This window comes from Leuciscus leuciscus (assembly GCF_965113295.1).
Source record: "Leuciscus leuciscus genome assembly, chromosome: 15".
In the NCBI taxonomy this organism is placed as follows: domain Eukaryota; kingdom Metazoa; phylum Chordata; class Actinopteri; order Cypriniformes; family Leuciscidae; genus Leuciscus; species Leuciscus leuciscus.
The window spans coordinates 29,646,218-29,663,544 of NC_138739.1; the positions used below are offsets into that span (position 1 = coordinate 29,646,218).

The following is a 17,327-nucleotide window of genomic DNA, read 5'->3' on the forward strand; positions in this document are numbered from 1 at the left end:
TATGCATGCAATAAACCGATTTATAGTTTAACTGAAATGCTTGCAGTTGTTTCAGAAAAAAATATGTATCCATTTTATACTATTAAAAAAAAAAATATATATATATAAGGAAATATTAGCAATATATATGTGATTTTGCTAAAAAGAAAATGTTTTCAGAATGCATGGCTAATTTTGAATGGCTGTGAATGGAGATAGATCATTTATACAGATGGTGTAGTTACAACACCTACCAGCAGGGGTATAAAATATTCAACTGCATATGACCCAACCACACTCTTATCATTATTCAGTAGTCATTGTCATTTTTACCAATAGACACTTAACTTGACAACTTTGTATCTGGCTCTACCTTCTGGGTTGGGTTTTGGTTCCTACTAAGTTTTTATTAGACTTATACTTGGGGAGGTTTTCGCTCCTGCTTTTGCCACTCAGTAAAGCTGCTTTGGGATATGGTGCAGTCCAATTGAACTGAATCATCTGAAGTTCAGTTTAACTGAATTGAATCCAGTCTTTATCAGGCCCATTCCAAAATCAGGCACACAAGGGCTGCATCCAAAATTGCATACTCTCTTGACTTTGCGAGGGCTTAAAAAGTACATTCTATATAGTATGAGTGTGTGTAGTATGAATGTAATCTGGACGTACTACATTCGCCATGTTGTCATTATCAGGTGACCTACCAGTGTCAGTTGCATCACTTCACTGCCATTCACAAATCCTCTACTGTGGCCTTATCGGATAGTAAAGTGTACATCGTATGCACACTTAAGAATCTCACTGAAAGTAGTAGGTCATCCAGGTACTTTTTGCCTAATGAGCACTGTGAATTCGGACATACTTCTTTTGTTACACTGTTTTTCACCTACTACATAGTAAGGAAGTATGCAATTTCTGATTTCTGATCTCAAGTCATGTTTGAGGTTGCTTATTGTTTATAAAGGGACAACAGCATCCTCTAGTGACTGAAAGATGACAGTGTATGATGATCACTCGTTATCACTAGTATCTTGCAGAGTTTGTCTCCAAGTAACTTCATTGTTGCAAGGAGTTTATAACTGGTGTGCTTTAAGTTGCTTAGTTACATGTTCTGTAGAAAACACAAATAAAATATCAAAGTTTAAAAAATTCCTCCAATTTAAAGAAATGTTCAGTAAGATAAAAAAATAAATAAAAAAATCTTAGATTCATGTTTGACACAAACTAAGCTCAGTGCATGAGCACAATGCAAATAAACGTCATCCCATGCCATGACAGTAAAAGGTACTAATCTAGAACTAACAAAAACTGGTTCCTTATTTAAAAATTTCCTATTTGAAAGTACAGAGAACAGATGTGCACAAAATGCACTCAGCTTTTCCGCTGCCAACCTCAGATGCTAGATATGCTGTGGCAATGAGTAAGATAACTGTGTGTGTGTGTGTGTGTGTGTGCTAATGCACTAGAAGAAAACTACAGGAACTGACATTTGTAGGAGGGTAAAGCACATTCACGGACGCTCTCACTGTCACATGCTAAACTACAATGGATCAAGCAACAGACTACACTCTACTGGGAACATCAGGAGGGGCATCGCCACCTGCACTGCCCATCAAACAGCGCAGGTAAGAAATGCTAGTGTTATGACTTGACACATGCTAGCTGTGATACAGGAAACAGCATACCACAAAAGTTACTTGTTGCTCATTACAATGAAATGCAAATGAAGCAGATCTAGCCCAGTAACTTGTTCTGTTGTTTCTGTATCTCTGTGAACTCGCATGTGTGCATGTTTAGGAGCAAGTCATCTTCAAGCTCCATCCAGGATCTAGATCTGAAGGTGGGAGATCTACTCTTGTCTGGACCACAGACACCTGTGTCTCCATTTGCTGAAGTGTTCACTCCTACTTACTGTAATGCAGCCCACTGTCCAATACACCATCGCTATGGTGAGCACTTATAATGTCTGGCATTGTCTGGTAGAACCTGGTGTGTTTGTAAAGTTTAATACAAAAATGTTAGTTTTGCAGCAATGATAAGGATCTTAGTAAAATGAGAACTTGATTCTGTAACGTTTCACATGCATGGCCTTCCTCATTTCTGGTCATGTTTTTTGTTGTTTTAACACTTTTTTCTTCTACACAAGTATTTTGAAGGAAGTAACACCTGAAACCAATACAGTAAGGCAATAGACAAACAACTAAACCACGCAGAGTCTGTGTCTCACGGCACTGTGGGAACTGAGAGTTTCCACAAAATTTCATTTCATTGTTTCATAACACATGACATGCACCGCATCTGAGAATACATGTGTTTGCTCTACTGCTAGAAGTAATTTTGACCTTGTTGTGTTTCTCAGAAAATCACCAGGCAAGATTCTTCTCAGATCAAACTCCTCCTCCAGTACCCAAAAAGAGTCTGAAGAGAACCCTATCCCTCCCAGCGGAGGCTCTGAACCCATCTTACCATGATCATACAGGAACCTACAACTATGAAAATCCATTATACATGATAGCACCATTCCATGGCACACTTACACTACAAGAGGAAGAGGTACAAGAGGAACTACATCAAGGTCCGTCCTTGCACAGAGTGAACTTTGATACACCAGATGAGCAACTTCAAAGAGTCTTCAGAAGCTTCCAGAGCCATGAGCAAGTTTCCATGGGTATTCAAGAGTGTTATCTTCAGTTTCTCAGGAACACATTGCAAAACATTGAATCGAGCATCTTCCTAAATGAACAGGAAATGGAGATCGCAAAGACTTCTCAGCCTAATGACTTTATATTGTGTAAGGAGCAGTGGACAAAGAGGGATGCTTTCTACTTGTTGCGTTGTTCGAAGATTCCTGGGAGACTGTTTTCAGCAAAGGTAAGGACATCAACACTGCATTTACAAACAGTTACCGATCTAAATTAGATGTACAAGGAATCTAGTTAGGTACTGTAGCAAATAGCAATCCGGAATTGTGTATTTTGTGCACAAGGGTTTTTAATCCAAAGATCTAAGTAGGCCATTAACGATTCCCAGGCTGAGCCCCTGAACCACAAGCAGAATGCGCACCCTTATAAGGCAACCCTAGCTTGCAGTATAAAACCCTCAAACCACACTTCCTTCATCATGCCAGGTGTTGAGAAACAGCACCAACAGTTTGACATGTGCTATGTATAATTATGGGCAAGTATTTAGCCACAATGCAACAGTTTTTGGGTAAAGGAGTAGAGAATCCTACATGTTGCATGTTACTGAATAAAAGAAAATGAGTATTTTGAAGACAACCCCTAAATGTTTCGACAGGTTCACAGAGAAGATTTGGTATCAGATTGCTCTATATCCATGCCGCATCCTAACATTGAGCAAGGAGTGGTCCATTTCCCACAATGCACAGCTACAGATCAAACTTCCACCTTGCAGCATGCTGAGACAACTTCAGAGCCTTCACATGGGGACACCACTGAAGTATGCCAACAGCAAACAGTAGCTGATCTTCTAGAGAAATGTTTTAGTGTGACTGTGGTAAGAGACTTTCCATTGGGAACACTGGAGGACTTTGTTGAGGAAGGACACTCTTTGCACTCCAGCCTTCCTGAGGTTTATGAGAGGAGGCTTTGTCTTCTTGCCCTCCAGTTGGTACTAGGTCTACAGCAGCTGGGACATTTTAAAGTAATCAACAGAGAACTGAAACCACAGAGTGCGACTTTGGTGTGGCCTCATATCACGAGCAAGAGGGCTGACTCTTGGGAATACCATAGTAAAATGAAGAAGGTAATGGAGATGAATACAGACACTTCTAAAGGTACCCTCGGGATCACGGTGACCGAAGAGCTAATACACAAAAGTGAGATTTGTGAAACTTTATGGGAGAAGTGGGGCACCCCTCGTTTGGTACTGAAAGGCCATTTTGAGGACAACGTTTTTCAAGAAGCAACATCCCAAGAGTTCCAGTTGGGGACTTTGCTGAGGTACTGCCTACATCTCACTGACGGTTGCTCATCCGTGTCGAAGGTGCCACAAGACACTCCATACACTCCAGGATTGGTGTGGTTGGTCACCCAGCTAACATCTGAGAAACCCGGGCTACTATTGGCCGATGTGGTGGGTGTCCTCCAGGCCTTACTTTGGGGTCCACGACAGGGACTTTTTCAGCAGAACCAACTGGAGAGCTCTGTGTTTTCTAATTGGCTGCTACTTAAGCAATCTCTTTTAGTCCTCAAGCTTGCCGAGAAGGGACTCTTTCAGGATCAATACGGCTTGGACTGGGAAGATTTTCTCTGCCTGCAATATCTATCCCTTACTGACCCCAATACTTTGCTTAGCATTACTGAACGCATGGGTCTTCATGACTTTTTTAAACCTGCTTAACATTAAAATGCAAATGTTAATAACAATTGTCAGATAGTGAAACTTAGATATAGCTATTGACTAATGTAGCTATATAACCTAAATTAAGTTTTTAAATACTAACATAACTTTGTAGCATATTATTCATATACTGCTGTATACTTCCCATCATAAAACCTTGAAGAGGCCTGCACATGCTTAATTCATGGCCAATATATCTGTTTCTGCATCTTTTAGTTAAATTGAAGCCACATTTGATTTAGTACCCCTTTACATAACATTCTTAATTTTGGCCACAATGAATTTTTTTTCCCACCCATGTCATGTTCTGCACGTTGTACATATGCATTACTATTATTTTTTCACCTACTTCTGGCTACAAGATCACCATGTGAAACACCTGTTACATATTAAACTCTTATCATATTCACAGTGGGCAGATTATATCCAATGTACAGTAAAAGCCTCTCCAATATATACAATGTATTACTACAAAATCAGCTTATTGTTTGTTGACCTTGTGGAGTTTACTTATTAACAATACCTGGAAAAATGAGCATTACAAAACATCAGGGGTTAGGACAATAAAGTGTTCTGAAAACCCAGTGAGACATAGTCTAATAATTTACATTTATGCATGTGGAAATAAAGGTAGCAAAACCAAGTCAGTGTTGTAGGGTGAGCATTTTTTATTCTGCACACTGTAGGAAACATGCAGACAAATCCTATTGAAGTCATAACTAAACTCAAATTCATGCACACATTAAGCACAACAACTTGAAGCCACCGGTAAAGAAATCAAAATATCAGCAATAAAAACCATGATTCTACATTGTTGCTTGAGATCTTAACCATAAATATTATGTTCTAAAAATGATCAGTGTAGGAATGGGTGAAAGGGAATCAGCAAAGAATCCAATTACATTGGAAGTTAAGCCCAGTGGTAATGGCTTAAAAACTAATGGTCACTGCAGAAATGCGTTTACACTAGTGCAAATACGACTGAAAACACAGCACAACCCTTACAAGAACTACAATGTAGTAATTAACAGGGGGAAAGAAAAAAAGTCAATTTGACATATTCATACCGTTTCATTTAATGGTGAGATACAGCATGTTGGTGAGATACAGCATAGTTATTAGAAGCAAAATGTGATTGATAAGCTTTAATCGTCACTATCGGTGTCTCTTTCGATGCTGTAAGCCATGAAGCAAGCGTCGGGGCGGGTTGGGACGAGGGGATGACCCGGTCTCACAATCTCAAAGCCCATGAAACTGAATGTCCGCAGCAGCGATGCTGGAGATGGTAGCAGAAAGGGTTAAAAATAGGCCCAACTAACTCAAACAAAAGGCATGAAGGGAGATAAAAGCCATAATGCTTACCTCTGTCATCTCGGTTCTTATGGAAGCAGATGAAAACATGATCAACCTGTAACTTCTCCTCTGCAAACTCTAGCAAGAGTGAAAAACTGTTGCAAAAGAATGGAACAACCAGTTAGAGCCAACATTTACTTTCAGTAGGGAGAAAAGAAAAACCACGAGATGACGTTAATTTGACTTGCCTATCTTTGCTCCCTTCCGGGAGGACACCAGTGGGGATTTCGATGTAAAGGTTTGCCCCTTTCAGTGCCCCCCTCCAGACTAAGTGCTTGCTCACAGAGCAGCGGCGCTCAAAAAGCAAAAACCGTACACGGCTGTTCAACGTGGGAGCTTCCTCAAGAACCAGTAACTGAGCATCCTACAAAGAGGACACAAATACAGTTATATGAATTTATGCAGTCATGGGCAATTACTGCTGTAAAGTCATTTAACAAATTGTAGTAATGGATGACATTCAAATCATTAACATATGGAAAATGAGGTTGGTCATTCCACCTCACTTGACTTAAGTTATGAGATTAATATGTAGATAAGACAGGATGACCCTTGCACAGTGAGATAACAGCATACATCATGCAAACACTATCTTTAAGCAGAATACAGTCTAAAGACTCAAGGCCTAATTCACACCAAGAATACTATATTATTTAAGTTACCATTATTTACTGAGATTTTTCAATGCTTTACAGGTAAACCGTTTCTTTGACGGAATTGCTCAAATATACACGTCTGTTATGAAATTGATGCTTGAGCCTCGTTTATTATTATTATTATTTATTTCAAAACAACCCCCCAACCCAACCAACCACTGCAGGTAGTTAGTCCATTACCACCGCGGTGGTGAATATCTGCCACCGCACTCGCTGCAGTTTTGTCTTCTGCCACTTTAAAATGCTCAAGCAGAATGGATTCTGATTGGTTGTCATTGTTTTTACTGTTCATCAGCTAGATAAAATTGAAGTAATTCCAAAGATATTATGTCTCTATGCCGTTATCGTTGTAACGTGGACTCTTGGTTTACATTTAGAATACTTTAGAACTACATCGTTATGGTTATCGTTCTTGACGTGAACAGGCCTTTAGAAATGTATAGAATTAGAAGAGTCTGAAAACTAAATACACATTACTTATTTCCAATTGTATTTTATTCACACAAATTCACTTTCACGTGATGTGAAGTGTGACCCAAACCTCTGCACTCACAGAATAGAATAGCTTAGCTGAAAGACTGTGATCCCGCTGATCCTTCCCTCGCCCACCTGGGATCTTCAGGGGTGGGTGAGGGACATCAGGAACACCACAGAGGCCCCGGACACGGGTTACTGCAGCGATGGGAACTGTAACCAGGAAACACGACAACATGCTTGTTAACAGACAGCATGACATCAGCATATAATGGGTAAAAATTAATGAACGATAGACTAGTTAGTTCCAGTAGCTCAACTGGTGGAGCAAGGTTCCATACCCAGGGTATGTTACAACATTGATCAAATGTTTAAATGCAGAGAGACAGTGGCTGTCTGACTATGTGACGAAGCAGCATGATGCCTTTAAATCCATTTACTTCCGTTTAAATGTCACAAAATAAAACCTGGTTAACAACTTTCTGTAAAGACATGCATTTTTTCCCCAACAGAAGTAACATAACAGAATAAACAAGTTTTTTTTTTTTGGGGGTAGCTTGAATGAAAATTTGTTTTATTCATCCTTACCAACTATAAATAACTATTAGCATCCACACCAGCAGACGATATCGTTCTGTTTATTCCAAGCGTGTGCTGCAGTTGTGTGTGAATGCAAATCTTTAATAACCATACTAAAAATTAATGGATACATCTGTGAAACCAGAGCAACCTCATTTCAATTCAGTACCACATGTGAGGGCAATTTTTGCCTTTTGTGTCTCCCACTGTGTTACACAACAGCCTGTAGCAGGTGAATGAACACCGACATTTAGATTGAGTAAAAGGGCCTGTGATTTGTAACACATTCCTGCATTTAAGACATAAATGGATAATATGATCCAAGCAAAAAGGATACAAGAGGCAGTAACCGGTTACAAAAAACCCCATATGACCCCGTGCAAGTTAGAGATACTCCACTTTAAAATGAAAATTCTGTCATCATATACTCACCCTCATGTTGTTTCAAACCTGTATGAATTTCTTTCTTCTGTTGAACAGAAAGGAAGATATTTAGAAGAATGTCAGTAACCAGACCGTTTCTGGTCTCATTGACTTCCATAGTAGGAAAAAATATATACTATGGAAGTCAATGAGACCAGAAACGGTCTGGTTACTGACATTCTTCTAAATATCTTCCTTTCTGTTCAACAGAAGAAAGAAATTCATACAGGTTTGAAACAACATGAGGGTGAGTATATGATGACAGAATTTTCATTTTAAAGTGGAGTATCCCTTTAAGAATGCAGAAAAAAAATTACTCAGATGGACTAAGCCACATTTTACTTGACACCTGCTCATTTCGTACAACATTAATACATTTACACAAAATAGATTTCATATTAAACTTATGGATTCATTGAGCAGTTTTAAATCATGTTAACTTTTAAAATTACATTAAAGGAAAACTTAATTGGTATTAAGTTTTCTGAATTAATCTTTTAAAAACATGGTTCTCCTTTCCGTTCAGCAACGACGCATGATAGATGAACAAACAAGGGGAGATGGGCGAGGCGACGTTTAAAAGATTAGCACATTACAATCCGCTTCAAAACGGTTTAAACAGACTTATTGTGGGAAGTTTCTCGTTTAAATTAGAACTAAAATTCTTACTCAATATATTATTCATAAAACATCCTCTTAGCAGTGACACAAAAGCAATTCCCCTGACTGTTTTCGCTTTGCCAGCTAACGTTAGCATTGCAACGTTAGCCACCTCGTGAACACCTAACGTTAACGTAACCCGTCACTTGAGCTGAGCGACACCTGAATAAATGTGATAAAACTGGTGTCAATAAAAAAGTCATAAATAAAATGTTATGAGGTTAGATAACGAGGTTTAAAATACCTATGATTGGCTCGAAAGCCAAACTGATACAGCATCTAACGTTACAGCTAAAGGTATTAAAACAGACGTTGGAAATAACGACAGTTTGAATGAGTGATTTGGACGTTTCTCGAATGTTCTACAAACGCAAAAACCTGTTACCTGGCAACGGGCCTGTCAATCATTCTAGCCAATGACTGACAAAATCCCACCAGAATTGCGAGGCTTTATCACGTGATATTTAACAATAATTCTTTATTTTAAATACATTTTTCTGAAAAGAGTTTTGACAGATGGATAGACTTATGTCTCATTCTGCTACTAAAACTAAAACAATAAGGCGTACAAACATTACCGTGTATTTCGTCATATAATTTAAAGCTCGCTAGGCTGTACTGCTAAAACAAGGCCTCAAACAAAGCGAGCTACATTAAAGTCCCACATTACCTTTCATTCTCGGGTTTATTACGGGTCATTTCGATCACTGGCATCTTGGATATATTACTCTCTTTTTCTCTGACAAAACAGTGGCTATTCAGGATCGTCTGGAGGTTGGATTTAACCATCCGGCCAACGTCAAGACCCGACTCTTCTCCGTCCGTGCTCCGACTGAATGTGTAATGGTTGTGTAGGCCCGCAGTATTTATACGCGAAACACGAATGGGCGTGGCTTATGCGTTACGTCATGCGTTCTAACAAACAAATAAGACCCCACTGGAAATAAACAAATTAAAATAGAATGTATCACATTCGCGATAAAAAGCTTAATGTCTGATTTATGAACTCACATTTGTGCAGTATGTAAAACTAGAATAGGATAGAATATAGGCTAATTTAAAGGGTTTCTAACGGAGTTACATAATCTGTCAATAATTAAGCACAATTCTCATTGTTACGCACTCAACATTAGTAGCAGTGCAAGATGTACTATATAACTAAGATTCATTATAATGAATATATAACTGACTGAATTATTAACTAAAAATATGTATAATGTTCAACATAATCTCAACAAAATAGTTTTTTGAAGTCGTTTGTGTTGTATGTATATGAGCATAAATAATACCAACATTCAATTCAAGATTGCAAATAGGTCATGCAAAATCACATGCTTGTATTTTATAATGAAGTCTCAGCTGTGCCTGTCCATCAGGGCTCGGAAGAACTTGAGACACCTCAGTTTTTGCATGTACTCGTGCTTTGCCTGGTAAGAACTGCGCGTTTAACTGCAAACTATCACTAATGCTGTTGTTTTGATTGTTTTTTTTCTCTGACTTATTTGCACTCATATCAGTCATAGTTTTATAGGCCTACTTTCTGGCCTAAACTTCTGTGTCAATAACAGAAGTTTAAATAGTTTTAAATGTAAGAGTAAGATATGTAAAACGTTTTGTGACAAACTTTCTAATCTTCAACTCCACAGAAACATCCAGAAAGGATAATCAGAGCAAGTATGTATCCCTAACCCGCAGTGGGGTCTCTGTTGGGATTGTAAAAAATATATGCACGATTTGATTTTTGAATGTCAGTCTTACTCACTGTGTAAGAGTAGCACTTCATTTCTGAGTTACTCAACCATCTCCATTCGACAGTGAAATATCGGCGCATATTTCCTGTGGAATCCTTGAGTAAGGTGCAAAATCCATGGAAAGGCATCACTCTGAACCGCTGCATATTAGTGGCCATGGTCATCGTGATGGTCAACTCTGGGGTTGAGATAGTTCAAGGTAAATTCTTGAATGTGAGTCATGCGGTTGTTTATGTGTGCATGTAAATATAGCTGGTCAATTATTATCGGGAAAAAAACAGTGGAAAATAAATAAAATGTCTTGTATCATCCTGAAGAGGTTTGTTTTTGTCATAATTAACGATTTACTGTACATTATTCTGCTAGTTTCACGGCTATACTTACTATCGTTCAAAGGTTTGGGGTCAGTTGATACTTTTATATAGCAACATTGATCAAAAGTGACAGGAAATACATTTTTAACGTTAAAAAAAGATTTATTGTTCTTTTGAATTTCCTATTCTTAAAAGAAGCCTGAAAAAAATGTACCACGGTTTCCACACGAAAGGTGTTTTCAACATTGATAATAATAAAAATCAGCATATTATAATGATTTCTTGAGGATCATGTGCTAAAATGTTGAAATTACAGCTTTGTCATCAGGAATAAATAAATTAAAATAGAAAGGTTCACAATATTACTGTATTATTGGTCAAATATATGTAGACTTGATAAGTATAAGATTTCTTTCAAAAACATTAAAATCTTAGTATCCCCAAACTGTCACAACTTACCAATCATAACAAGTGTTTATGGTGTTTTAATGTGTAACAGAGACAATAGAGCCATACTTTGAAGTGACAGAAGATGAACCTGGATCAGAGCTTCAGGCCGGTGATCTGACAGCAGAGGTAAGGCTCATGTCTTGAACTGTTTTCACTTAGTTCATAGTTTCTAAATTTTGCCTATTTTTGCCGTAGCCTGATTCATGGTGGTACACCTTTGCGTTTTGGAACTGGAGATCTGAGGATGAACTTGAAGAGTTTAGAAAGAAAAGAGCAGCAAGAACAAGACTGGATGGAGAGAAGGTCGGACCACGGAAGATCCGTAACAAGGAAATGGCTAAAGGACTACTCAAGGGAAGGGAATAGTCTGTAATATCCCAAAAATTGGGATTTGGATGAAATATATGTATAGAAAATGAATATATAACCTTCATCTGAAATGTGGTTTGTATAAATCTAAAACCACCTGTAACATTTTGAGAGCATTTTCCAATATAAGAAGTCATAGTGAATACATTTACATTCACTATACATATAATTGACACAGAGAAAAGCTTTATAAATATTTACTTCATTCAAGCAACCAGATTTTTCATAAGCTCAGCAGTGATGCAAACCTGTTAACAGGGCATCTAATTATTTCATACAGCTAGAAGTGGTTGTTTATATCATTGAATATCTACATTTTCCCTCTAATGACCTAATTTACACTTCAAATGACAGTTTATGTTGCACGTTTACACATGTACCAGGTCATTTTGTAAAACTGAGAGCTTTATTGTGTATTTACAGGCAAAAATAAATGCAGATGTATGAGATTTTATTCATATATTGCAATATATGCATACATAAATGCATTTCAAAGAGCAAGTAAGGCCGTCAGCGACATTCACACTTGGTCGCCACCACGTTGGTTTTGAAGGAGATGTTGGTGCCCTCGCTCTCCAGCTCGATCACACACAGGTCGTCATAGTCCACTGGTACGCAGCAGAGAGAGCGATTGACAGGATGGCCGCTCTGGATGTGGCTGTTAAGGAGGACGGCGTGGTTGTTGGCGTTGTTCAGTGGGAAACCACACACTCCTTCGCAGTTGTTGATGTTGGCCTGGGAGGGCTCAAGAAAGAACTTCCTCAAGGACACGGTTAAGCTCTGAAGCCGACACTGACTGGGCGTTGATGGGCTGTCCTCGTCCGCTCTGGCTGCCCTCTGGGCTCTTTCCGCCTCCCAGGTGCTGAGTACCGTCTGCAGGGCCTTCAGCAGCAGAACAGACCGGTACTGGGCTTCTTTGTGGTCCTTAGTGACTATAAATAAATCATAGTGAATGAATCATAATATTTTAGATGCAATTCAATGGTAACATATAGGGCTGGGTGATATTTTTTATATTCATTAGCAATTAGTTTCCGTTAAAACACTAGTTTCAAGATGTATCATTGTCTCGAAATTCTCGAGTATGAGAGATTTAAAGGAACACTCCACCGTTTTTTGAAATAGGGCTTATTCACCTTCTTTCCCACATTTAGATAGGTGGGCAAATGCATTTTTGTCTCAGTGCATGCATTGTTTTAGTTTGACAGGGTCGGCGTGAGCTTAGCTTAGCATAATGAATGGAATCCTTTGTTGCCAGCTAGCATGTCCTGAATAAAAGTGATATATATAAAAAAAAAAACCTACCTAATTACTTCTTGTGGCCTGCGTATTCACAACAAGTACAAATAGCGATGCAGATTAACACTAGGCGATTTCCTAGGCAGATATTGACTTATATATTAAGGACTATATTAGGGGGAAGCACAGGCGAAGCACTGCTACTTGGGCGTGATATCTCTGCGCCCAAGTAGCAGTGTTTCGCCTGTGCTTCCCCCTAATATAGTCCCAAGTCAAAATCTGCATAGGAAATCGCCTAGTGTTAATCTGCATCGCTATTTGTACTTGTTGTGAATACGCAGGCCACAAGAAGTAATCAGGTGGTTTTTTTTTTTTTTTTATATCACTTTTACTCAGGACATGCTAGCTGGCAACAAAGGATTCCATTCATTATGCTAAGCTAAGCTAGCGCCAACCCTGTCAAACTAAAACAATGCATGCACTGAGACAAAAATGCATTTGCCCACCTATCTAAATGTGGGAAAGAAGGTGAATAAGCCCTATTTCAAAAAACGGTGGAGTGTTCCTTTAAGTCAGAGATGTTTTCATAGCATTTCTGATTTAAAGTTGGCAAGACTTATTCATTATGAATCAGTTCAATCTGTTCGCTTTGGTAAATTGACTCGAAATAAAAAAAAGAGTAAAATATGTAGGTAAATATGGTTGTATTGGTGCATTTAAATGAAAACAATTTTCTGTGAGTTCAATTAGTAAAAAACTGGATTTTTTTTCTTTCTTTTTTTCTTATTTCTCATTACATCAAATCTAATTGGCCCTGATGCCTGTTTGGTTGAAGTTACGGATTGTCAGATAAAAATATTTGTGCTACCCATTTCAAAAGAATATCGTTGATTTCTTAGCTGCATCACCCAGCCTTAGTAACATACTACAGGTCAAATGTTTGGAATAACTATGATTATTTATTTATTTTGTCTCTTAAAGAGTCCATTCTAAATTTTGACCATTAGTGTATATGAAAAAAATGTAATGCTCACCTGCTTCATCGTCCTCTCCGCCTGGAGAAACGGCACTTAGTTCACTCAGTTTCTGGAGCCTGTCAATCACCTTTTGCCCCGCTTCCTGCTGTCTGACCTGAGCCATGGCTTCATCCAGTCTCATTCTGAGCACAGACAGCAGAGGAGAATCTAGGGTCACCTCCACTCGGTGAGTTTGCAGGCCTTGCTGCCTCTGGGGGAAGACAAATACAGTCGGCATGGAGGAGTTCACCAGTCCTGATAGGAGGGACTCTGTGGACGACACTCCAAGGCTGAGAGGTGGAAGGGAATGCAGTGTATCCAAAAAGAATGCATTTGCATCATCCTGAGGTGTGGGTCCCTCTTTCTGATGAAGGACGTCGCTCAAGAACTTCTGCAGCTCGCAAAGGAAAAGAAAAGTTCTGGATGGGGGTCTCACATCCAGTGGAATTCTAGGGAAAACAATGAAACATTGGCAATGTTCTGAATGGAATATTAGCTTACTGAATACTGTGCCGCATATATAGTTGGTTATCTAATCGCATAATGCAGGATTAAACAGAGTAGTAAAAAATTTTAGCAAGTGAATTATTTACCCGTGATATTTTAAATGAGGTGTACTTTGCTTATCACGGTCCGAGAGGAAAAGTAAGATCGGCCTCATTGTAGTACTGCTGCCATCCACCTTTCTCATCAACACTTCCTGAATCTCAGACACACTGGGTTTCGAGCCTAAAATGTAACGGAAAGAGTTCAAATGGGCTGTGTGAAAGGATTCATTTGAGTAGTCTGTTTTTGATATGAAAAATTGGTCTCACCGCTTTCATCCTTCCATGCCTCAACTGTTACACTCAGCTTAAGGTGAACGTGGGCATGACTGTGTCCTCCCGTAAGAATCAGGAAACGTGTGGCCTCAGAAATGCAAACCATCTGAAAGTCAAATAACCCGAGAAAACACATCATGGCAACTTAAAATATGCTTGGAGTCACAAGTGGTTAGCGCACCCTAATTTGACATATTGAGCTTTGATGCTCATGCCAGCAATGTGAGTTAAAAATCTGGCTCGCAACATGTCCAAGACCTGCTGCCCCCTTTCCATCTACCATCATTGTCAATAAAGTGTCAGAAATATAAAAATCATTATCATGAGGTTGACCTGTGTATTAGGTTGGATGGAATGACTCTTGAATGTCACTCTCAAACCGTCTCCTTTAATGGGATCGACATTAAACAGGAGTGTCACGGAAGCCGGGTTGGTCGGTGGGGCATGTCTTGGGAATGTGAGGGTTAAAGTCATCTCTCCCTCCTGCTCAGCATCCCACACATCTATTAAAACATTAACCACAACTCAATTAATGGTGTCAACTGGACAAACATCCAAGTAAAACAAGGGTTTAGCTGGAAATCAAATGTATGGATCAAAGAAAAATGTATTTACCTTTAGTTGCATGTACACCCTTGAGGCCATTTCGGTTTTGTTGCACATTCTGAACTAGACGTGAAACCTGCAAACCTGGTGCTCCGGGCGAACATATTCCAAAGTGCTGGAAGTTAATCCTGCCCTGTTCACTCTCTCCGTTCAGGGCTGACAGGAAGTCATCTATGGCATGACTGTGAGCTTGTTGCTCACTTGACACATCTTCGGTGGCTTGTGTTGACTGGGCAGTAGGGCCAATTGGCTGTTCACTGGCACATGCCATATCTCTGACTTCTCGCTGATCTCCATTCAATCCTGTTGGTCAATTAGACAACCATTGACGGGCAGAAAAAGTGTCACCTAAAGTTATCCTTCCCTGTTTGGAGAGTTAAGTAACCCAATCCCACTCCTGCAGTATGGCAAGCCGTTTTAGCTTAAATTGTACCCAGCGTTACTCGTCGTAATTGCATTTTTACTAGTAAGAATTCAATTAGAGAGCTCTACAATTCAATTCTTACTAGTAGCAATTACAATTAGAGAGCTCTCTTATTCAATTATTACTTGTAAGAATTACAATTACAAAGCTCTCTAATTCAATTCTTACTAGTAACAATTACAATTAGAGAGCTCTACAAATTAATTTTTACTAGTAATATGTCTCCATTGACTTCCATTCATTTTTAATTACGGAGCTCTACAATTGAATTGTTACTAGTAAGAATTCCAATTAGAGAGCTCTCTAATTCAGTTGTTACTATAGTAAGAATGCAATTGCAGAGCTCTTTTATTCAATTACTGAGCTCTTCAATTATACATATCTTTAATTCGTTTTTTTACTAGTAAAATTTTTATTAGAGAGCTCTGTAATTGCATTCTTACTAGTAACAATTCAATTGTAGAGCTCTGAAATTAAAAATGAATGGAAGTCAATGGAGACATATGACTAGTAAAAATTTATTTGTAGAGCTCTCTAATTGTAATTGCTACTAGTAAGAATTGAATTGTAGAGCTCTCAAATTTAATTCTTACTAGTAAAAATTACGCAATTACGACGAGTAACGCTGGGTACAATTTAAGCTAAAACGGCTTGCCATACTCCTCCATCTTATCAAAGCTTACTCCAAGGACGCGATTTCTTTATGATCACTAGAAACTTCCAGGCGAGTGTTTCGGATCTAAACTATGCCCTCTCGGAGCAGGACTGGACACCCTTGCCTTTATGTGTTCCTCAAATTTGTCAAATGATTCCTACACCCCTGCAACCACTTCAGGGAAGTCCAAAAATATATAATCAAGAAAACATCAAACTACTATCAAAACAACATTGAAGGTACAAGCTATTACTTGAGCAAGTTCATTGATCTGAGAGAAAATGCTAAACAATTCCATTAATGCACCCTGAGACACAGGTACGGGACATATGGAAGGGACTGACCTGATAGCGGAGTGACTTTCTGGCTGTTGTCCTGCTCTTTGTTTCCCACTGTGGAACCATATGACCCAGTCGCCACAGTCAGCAACATCATCAGCCAAAATCTTGCCTGGAAAAGCATCTTCTCTCATTCATTCACAGAGAAATCCAACACTTGTTTTGGGGTGGGTCAGCAGCAGGGATGTGTTTTATACGCACCTCCTCCTGCTCTCCTGAAACCAGCCAGCCAGCCAAGAAATCGCGTCCTTGGAGTAACACTGGGTATTCAAAGCATGCGAGTCAACGTGTGAATTTCAGGGGATATTGAATGGACATCACATGCCTTTGAGCTTTGATAAGATGGAGGAGGAACTCATCCAGACAATGAAATACTGTGTAGACCCTAGCTGTAGTAGCGGATAACAGTTTGATCCAAATTGCAACAAAGTTATATTCTTAAATTCTTATTTCATTCCCAAGGGACACAGTTAAAGGGATACTCCACTTTTTTGGGAAATAGGCTCATTTTACAACTCCCCCAGAGTTAAACAGTTGAGTTTCACCGTTTTCGAATCCATTCAGCCGATCTCCGGGTCCGGCGGTACCACTTTTAGCATAGCTTAGCATAGATCATTGAATCGGACAGGACCATTAGCATCTCTCTCAAAAAAATGACCAAAGAGTTTCGATATTTTTCCTATTTAAAACTTGACACTTCTGTAGTTACATCGTGTACTAAGACCGACGGAAAAATATCGAAACTCTTTGGTAATTTTTTTGAGAGAGATGTTAATGGTCCTGTCCGATTCAATGATCTATGCTAAGCTATGCTAAAAGTGGTACCGCCAGACCCGGAGATCGGCTGAATGGATTCGA

The 17,327-nt window shown here is 39.0% G+C and overlaps 4 protein-coding genes across 4 annotated transcripts; 2 read left to right on the forward strand and 2 right to left on the reverse strand.

Moving 5' to 3' along the window:
- The first annotated feature begins 1,359 nt into the window (after positions 1-1,359).
- On the forward strand, positions 1,360-5,239 carry LOC309475007 (inactive tyrosine-protein kinase PRAG1). Its single transcript, XM_082137624.1, has 4 exons — positions 1,360-1,604; positions 1,777-1,928; positions 2,339-2,850; positions 3,277-5,239. The coding sequence occupies exons 1-4, from the start codon at positions 1,525-1,527 to the stop codon at positions 4,339-4,341; spliced, it is 1,809 nt and encodes a 602-aa protein (XP_081993750.1). The 5' UTR covers positions 1,360-1,524; the 3' UTR covers positions 4,342-5,239.
- Positions 4,986-9,339, reverse strand: oaz1a (ornithine decarboxylase antizyme 1a). Its single transcript, XM_082137631.1, is given in 6 exon segments — positions 4,986-5,617; positions 5,704-5,789; positions 5,883-6,058; positions 6,904-6,990; positions 6,992-7,037; positions 9,157-9,339. Coding segments are annotated over 6 exon segments (645 nt in total). The 5' UTR covers positions 9,276-9,339; the 3' UTR covers positions 4,986-5,486.
- A 376-nt stretch (positions 9,340-9,715) lies between these two features.
- On the forward strand, positions 9,716-11,824 carry LOC309475013 (uncharacterized protein). Its single transcript, XM_082137632.1, has 5 exons — positions 9,716-9,916; positions 10,133-10,160; positions 10,302-10,436; positions 11,051-11,127; positions 11,197-11,824. Exons 1-5 carry the CDS (start codon positions 9,806-9,808, stop codon positions 11,365-11,367), a joined length of 522 nt encoding a protein of 173 aa, XP_081993758.1. The 5' UTR covers positions 9,716-9,805; the 3' UTR covers positions 11,368-11,824.
- amh (anti-Mullerian hormone) lies at positions 11,686-17,206 on the reverse strand. Its single transcript, XM_082137625.1, has 7 exons — positions 16,476-17,206; positions 15,062-15,355; positions 14,780-14,949; positions 14,441-14,552; positions 14,219-14,354; positions 13,644-14,074; positions 11,686-12,302 (listed from the first exon to the last, which is right to left on the reverse strand). The coding sequence occupies exons 1-7, from the start codon at positions 16,591-16,593 to the stop codon at positions 11,881-11,883; spliced, it is 1,683 nt and encodes a 560-aa protein (XP_081993751.1). The 5' UTR covers positions 16,594-17,206; the 3' UTR covers positions 11,686-11,880.
- Between the last annotated feature and the right edge of the window lie 121 nt (positions 17,207-17,327).

Coding starts and splice junctions, on each gene's coding strand:
- LOC309475007 (XM_082137624.1), top strand. CDS start 1,525: ATGGATCAAGCAACAGACTACACTCTACTGGGAACATCAGGAGGGGCA. Junction 1,929..2,338: donor TCCAATACACCATCGCTATG/GTGAGCACTTAT, acceptor TGTGTTTCTCAG/AAAATCACCAGGCAAGATTC. Junction 2,851..3,276: donor GGAGACTGTTTTCAGCAAAG/GTAAGGACATCA, acceptor ATGTTTCGACAG/GTTCACAGAGAAGATTTGGT.
- LOC309475013 (XM_082137632.1), top strand. CDS start 9,806: ATGCAAAATCACATGCTTGTATTTTATAATGAAGTCTCAGCTGTGCCT. Junction 10,437..11,050: donor TGGGGTTGAGATAGTTCAAG/GTAAATTCTTGA, acceptor AATGTGTAACAG/AGACAATAGAGCCATACTTT. Junction 11,128..11,196: donor CCGGTGATCTGACAGCAGAG/GTAAGGCTCATG, acceptor TTTTTGCCGTAG/CCTGATTCATGGTGGTACAC.
- amh (XM_082137625.1), bottom strand. CDS start 16,593: ATGCTTTTCCAGGCAAGATTTTGGCTGATGATGTTGCTGACTGTGGCG. Junction 14,950..15,061: donor GGGTGTACATGCAACTAAAG/GTAAATACATTT, acceptor ATGTTTTAATAG/ATGTGTGGGATGCTGAGCAG. Junction 14,553..14,779: donor CCATCCAACCTAATACACAG/GTCAACCTCATG, acceptor TTTGACTTTCAG/ATGGTTTGCATTTCTGAGGC.